This window comes from Puccinia triticina, chromosome 16A (genome assembly GCF_026914185.1).
Source record: "Puccinia triticina chromosome 16A, complete sequence".
Taxonomy (NCBI): domain Eukaryota; kingdom Fungi; phylum Basidiomycota; class Pucciniomycetes; order Pucciniales; family Pucciniaceae; genus Puccinia; species Puccinia triticina.
Window position 1 is genome coordinate 1,290,104 of NC_070573.1, and position 6,226 is coordinate 1,296,329.

At 52.3% G+C, this 6,226-nt stretch overlaps 2 protein-coding genes across 2 annotated transcripts; both read left to right on the plus strand.

Moving 5' to 3' along the window:
- Positions 1–235: 235 nt before the first annotated feature.
- Positions 236–507, plus strand: PtA15_16A139 (uncharacterized protein; the record flags this gene model as incomplete). The annotated part of the gene is made up of 2 exons (XM_053163799.1): positions 236–402; positions 480–507. The coding sequence occupies 2 exons, from the start codon at positions 236–238 to the stop codon at positions 505–507; spliced, it is 195 nt and encodes a 64-aa protein (XP_053027788.1).
- Positions 508–5,452: 4,945 nt separating this feature from the next.
- On the plus strand, positions 5,453–5,841 carry PtA15_16A140 (uncharacterized protein; the record flags this gene model as incomplete). The annotated part of the gene is made up of 2 exons (XM_053163801.1): positions 5,453–5,666; positions 5,756–5,841. The coding sequence occupies 2 exons, from the start codon at positions 5,453–5,455 to the stop codon at positions 5,839–5,841; spliced, it is 300 nt and encodes a 99-aa protein (XP_053027789.1).
- Positions 5,842–6,226: the final 385 nt, after the last annotated feature.

Sequence of the window (6,226 nt, forward strand, 5' to 3'; positions counted from 1 at the left end):
TCGGCTGCAACTGTGTCTTGACTTTATAATTATCCAGATATTGCATTGTTCCGCCTAAGTTGCAACATATTTATTCCCCCATTGGGCCCCAGCTTCGTTTCTGATCTTTTCAGGTTGTATTATAAGTTACAACAGGCACACATTCCCCCCAAGCAGATCCATCCCACGGCCTTCTCCACCACCATCGACCTAGCCTCTGGTGGCCCTGCCTACTACTGCCATACACACTTCGTAGATGAATAACCCAACCACTCCCGCTGATCAGCAGGGTGATCCCCCCCCCAGTCCTGATCAAGACGTCCAATGGATCTCTGCCCTGGTTGATCGTCTGGTCCCCGAGTTTAAAGATAGGGCCACAAATCCGGAGGGTCAATCCGCGATGAACACCGATGCTGAGGGCAAGTCGAGGTCCTATCTGAGAATGTACCCAGCAATTAAAATTACAGCACGAGTCAGCTGATCTGTTGCCTCTTTTTTAGGTGGTGGTCGTGGGGAGGCCCAGAATAAACCAGTGGAGGTCGGCAATAGCTCACGATTGGACCCAAAGTTTGTAGTGGAGAATGCTAGGAAAGGGAGGATGGAAGCGGAGGAGATGAACGGCAAACGACGATCCGGGCGTCGTGCAAAAGGAATAGCTGAAAAGGGCGCGCTCACCAAGCACTGCAACAAATATTTGCGGGATATCCAAGGATTTGTCAAGTTTTTCCTTGGCTATCCGGAAAAACCACAAGATTACCCCCGAACTCCTACTGAAAAAGAACTAGCCGATCTATACTGGGTTGAAAAGAGAAGTCAGGCTATAATAACCCAGCTCGATCGACTTCGTGAAGCACTATCCGGCAAGAGCCCCGCGGAAATCGACCATTTTGTTGCCACTGCCGAAAAAGAGATACGGCGCCATGCGGTCTCACCACCATTCACTTCGGTTGTTGTCAAACGTGCAGCCAAAGGCTGCAAGCCAATCAGCCCCCAAACCCAAGCTAATGTCGAAAGGTCCCTGGCATTCGCGGGCATAAGTAGGATGACCTTTGAATGGGCGAAGGGACCGGGGGACAGCTCTGGATGGAATTCAGCAGTTGTTGAGCTACTAGCTGTCAAGGCTGTCGAGTGGATTCGCCGAACAACCCAAGTCAGTGACGCGCAAGCCGGCGAAGCCCCGGCAATCATCCATCGGTGGCTCCAGACTAAAGCACGAGAGCTGCGGGACTATCAAGATATGCCGCTTGACGTGTACAATCAGATGAAGGGTGAGAAATCAGCGAAGGGACAATACCAACGCTGGAAGAAGAAGGTAAGTAACTCCGAGATCCAGAGAGGAGATTTTCCCGGCCTTGCAAATCTGTATATTGACCAATCATCATCTCGCAAAACGCAGATCAAGGAAAACAGATGCGGAGCAGTAGACAAGCTGTTTCCCAAAAATATTGCGCTGGCACACATCGTGGAGCAGAAAGAGTGCGGCTCTGACATAGAAGATGGCGGCCCAAATAACCACCCAATCAGCCTTGTGCCTGAATGGCGGAGCGACGACCTCACGACAATCCTCCACTGCATTGACAAGATGGTCCAAGCCCAGGCACAGCACCGCCAAACGATTGCAACCCATGCCAAGATGTATCCTCGCTCACGACGCAACTTCAAACCAACAAAGGGAATCATTGGAGTCGCCCAAGGATTGCCGCTCGATTGCTACAGGAAAGAATACTGGTTGAAACTCAGCACTTATGAGCAGGAGACTGTGTTGACAGTAGCAGCAATAGACCTCAGTACGATCGCAAAAAACCTAGAAGATATCTGCTTCCGACACACTAGCACCACTGGCACTGTCAGCCTTAGAGTCATCACAGCTGACCTAAAAGCTGCCTGTTCTACCTTTGTTACATATAAATTACTTTATATCTTTTTCATCTTAAGAGATAACCTTGTTTTGACTTCATATTCTGTTTCCTCATGCAATTTTAACCCTAGTTACAACTTATCAATTCCTTGTAACTATACTCCTTCCCTGAGTTACTGAGTTATGGCGCCCTTGCGCAGTTGTGACGTGTCAGCGCTACCAGGCGCGCCAAACCACATGTACATATGTAAATTACATAAGCAAACTGTGAAAATTTTCGTAGTCAGGATCCCCCTTGCCTGAGGCGGATCTACAGACTTCAGCACACCAGAACCACCACCCAGATAACCCCAGGATCACCACCAAAGAGCCTACTCTACTCCCAGTATACCTACCGTCACAGGCGCCTAGGATATTGACAGTAAGTAACCTCTTTCACTGAACCTTGATTATCTCAGAGGTACAACTCTGTGTCTTGCTTGATCTGCCTTTTCTTCTTGCTTTGCTTCCTCCTTGATCACAGGGCTGTCCCTCCAAATCTATAGGCCTTTGCCTCCATCTTGATTACAGGGCTGTCCCTTCTTATCATCAGGCCTTTGCCTCAAAATCTAGGTTCAGGGCTGTCCCTCAGGTTTCCCTTTAAGAACCTTGACTGTCCAGAGAGAAGTCTAAAAAACTGTGGCTGGATTAAGACTTATCTAATCCAGATACCCTCCTGAGAGGAAGCTGTAGCACTTCTTGCACAGATTAGCAGCACTCTTCTGAAGAGTAGCATTGCCAGTGGACGTGCATTCCCACTAGAATAACCTAGTACTTCTCTTCCTTCTTATCCTGCTTGGTTTCTCTCTCTCTTTCTCTCTTTTTCTTTTATAGTTGTAATTTCTTTATCCCAAGAAATCCAACTATTGCCCCCCCATTTCTTGTGTCCTGCTGTCACTATAGAGACTCAGGCTCACAGGCACGAGTTCATCCGCCCAAGCGCCAAATTCCACCGGCCTACCACCGGCGGGGCCCAGTGGGTCAGCTCCAAATCCCGCTGTGATATCGACGGACATGATGCAGGTGGACACTTGAAGGGCTGTCCCATGCAGGGATGGAGCCTCCACGAAGCGGTATAATTCATAATTCCCTTTATATAAATCTTGTAGTTGTAACCTCTTTATGAGTGCCCTCAGAGACAATGACAATACACGCGTCACCCCTGAGTGAGGCTCAGGCTGACTTTCCACCCATCCTTGCTACATGGCCCTCGGGCAGAGGCAGGACTCCGAGGCCACCCTGCTCGTGTCCACCCTCATGTCCGGCCGAACGTTGGGGGAGACAACCATGTGGGCACTGTGGGCATGACCGGGTTCTTGCCCTATACGCTGTCCACCACAACCATCGGCCGAAGGTCGGGGTGGACAAGCACAGGATGTCACCCCTCCTGCGGCGCACCTATCACCCTCGCTGCCTACAGCAATGACATCTCATCACCCAAGAGCCGATGGAGTTGCTCCTTTGCGCACGCGTTTACAGGCCACGCGAGAGGTGTGGGTTCATGAATTTGGGGTGTTGGCCGGGGCAGCCCTTCACCACCGGAGTGAGGTTGCTTGCACAAGCAATCATTGGTCCCCGACACGGGGCCACATTCCCAGTCTTCATCTGCCCTTCCTATTCTACCCAAACACGCTCAAGATGGGACCTCCTGGCTAGCTGGTGGGTCATGTTATGGCTGAAGAGGGTGGGGAGCCCACAATGTGTGCGGTGCACAACCCTCTGGTTTCATTGGTTGTCTCGCATCGGTGTCAGTAATGATTGATAAGCACCACCAGAGGCACTGCGCTCAATCATCGCTCCTTCCGCAATGCAGTTGGGTCGGCTTCACGTGTCTCCCAAACCCAAGCACCGCTGCCAATAATGCTGTGGGTGCGCATTGATAGGGTCATGTGGGGCCGTCAGAGTTATACAGAGATCGGCTGAAGCACCAACAATCGGTGGCGGGGTTGTGATATGTGCTTGTGACTTGTCCACGCCGGCCGGCATCTGATGCACACCATGACGCTCGGCCAAACGTCAGGGTGGACAAATGCCAAATGATCAGCCGGGCCTGATGTCTCAACCATGTGGCAGATCAAGCCTACCAAGGCCCCACCCCAATGAGCTTTCAGGCGTGCCTGAATCATCCCGACACCCAAGTTGTGCTATTCTCCGCGTACCGAAGGATCCAACTGCAGGACCCACTGTCAACGCCTGCCCAGGGAGCTCATTCACCACTTCAAGATCTATCCACCTGCTGACCCAAGCCGTCGCCACGCTGCCAAGGTGTCACACTACGGATAATCTAGGCAACTATGTTGTCCACTCATGTGACGTTTGGTAGAACATCTGGAAGACTGAGCATGCAGCACCGAGTGCTACATACATGCTCAGTCCTCCCCCTACATTTACCCTGCCACAGCACAGATCCGGCCGCGCTGCCCTTGAACCAAGTCACGTCCTCACCCCGCAATATCATTGCCCTGATCAAGGATCTCTCCCTGGCCTATCACCGGGAGGAGCCACATTGTGCACGCTGAGCATGGGGGTGGGAACGGATCTCCCATGCTCAGCGTGCGTCACGCTTGCCCAATTACATATCATCATGTGCAAATAAGGGAAGCCATCATCAGCAGCGGGGTATTTGGTCACCCAAAGCCAACATTCTTGTAGATCTTCTCAAAGGGAGAAGTTGAAAGTGACCCCACACAGCTCCCATACAATTGGGGCCCCACAAAGGACAAGTGCCCCCTTCTTCTGTCGCCCATAAATACCGGGTTCTCCTGACCCTGCCCTCGCTCTTTTGCCCACTCATTGTCCTCCGCTTTCCTCACATTCCGCCACTCTCAAACCCATTCTTCCTCTTCAGATTTAATCCACACCCACCAACATGAGTGATCGCCCTCCATCAAACCCGTCCGACCAGTCTACACCCACCCCTCCTACCAGTGATCGGCTGTCTGCCACTCCACCTCCCAGTAAGTCAAATCTCAGCCATTCCTGCTTGTCCTGCCGTGCCAAAGCTGATTTGGCGTTGCATCAGCTGAACAGGACCTCCGTCAGAACTATCCGGGGCTTCCGACCGCCCCACCTTCATTCTCCCAGTTTGCCCTTCAGAACCTCCGGTCGGTATCCTCCGCCTCCCTTGAACCTCAAGAATCCATTCTGTCAACTGAGATCCAGGAGATTACCGCGGATGAGTTTGATCGCAGCATTGGAGCTGCCGAGCAACAAGCTCTAGCAATCCTTGCCCTCAAGTTACCCCGTAGCTGCAAACGCAAAGCTCAAGATCTAGCATTTTCCATCAGACGGAGCAGACAAAGTGGGTCGTCCTGTATCCTCATGATCCACCAATTCAATGCCTTGCAACTCACCACCCACCTTCTCCCTACAGAATGGGAACAAACCGGCATTGTCCCCGATGACGAGGATATCAGAATTGCCCAACCCACCAGCCTCTCAACCACAGCGGTTTCAATGGGGAAGCCATTCCACAAGCGGCCACCCATCAAACAAGGACCAAAGGAGAAATTGGTTAAGGTGGTCAATCTCCTTGACAAGACCCCAGCATCGGCCAGCACTTCCCTAGCGCCAATCATGACTCCTCAGACAACCCTAGCCGGCCTCCCACCTACCGACTCGCTGGACAAGGACCAATTCTCCTGGGAAGACGTGGTCCCCGCCGGCGCTGAGCCATCCTTTTGGGCAGCCCTTGGCAACCAGCAGCCCAACGCCGTTGCCGACAAAACTAGCCAAAATCTACGTCTTGCCAGACCTGACGACGACCCATCTCAAGTCACACTGCCCGGTGGTGTGCAACCAGACGCTTCCACACACCCTTGATTGAGCGATCCCACCGCTGAGGGATCAACTACTTCCGAACACGGTTTGGCCCCCCAGCAATCCCTATCCCCCGCGCCTCACAAAGACGCTACAGCAAATCAGACATCCGGGGAGCCTCAATCCCTCCCGCTTCCTACGGCTGAGCATGGCCCCACTCCTGCTGCTAGTGGTCCCTCGAATTCGACCACAACTCATACTGATCAGCGTCCAACTGAATCATCCAAACAGACCGCCACCTCTCCACTTCCTCACCTCACGATCATTAAGTCTGACCAGATCCGAGCACAAGTGGTTTCTATCACTCAGGAGTGGGCTGGATCGAAACCGTCCTGGTCCAAGTATGTGGCCACTTGGAATTCTCTCTCCCATTTGCTCAAAAACTGCGCCCAGGGTCTGCACAATCCACCTCTGGCCGCTCCCTCCTTCCAATTGGGACGCATCTCCTGCTCCTATTCCTCTTGGATCCAGACAATAACATCTCTGGGTGAGTTTGACTGCTGGTCGATGGTGCGACTTGATTTACAACAG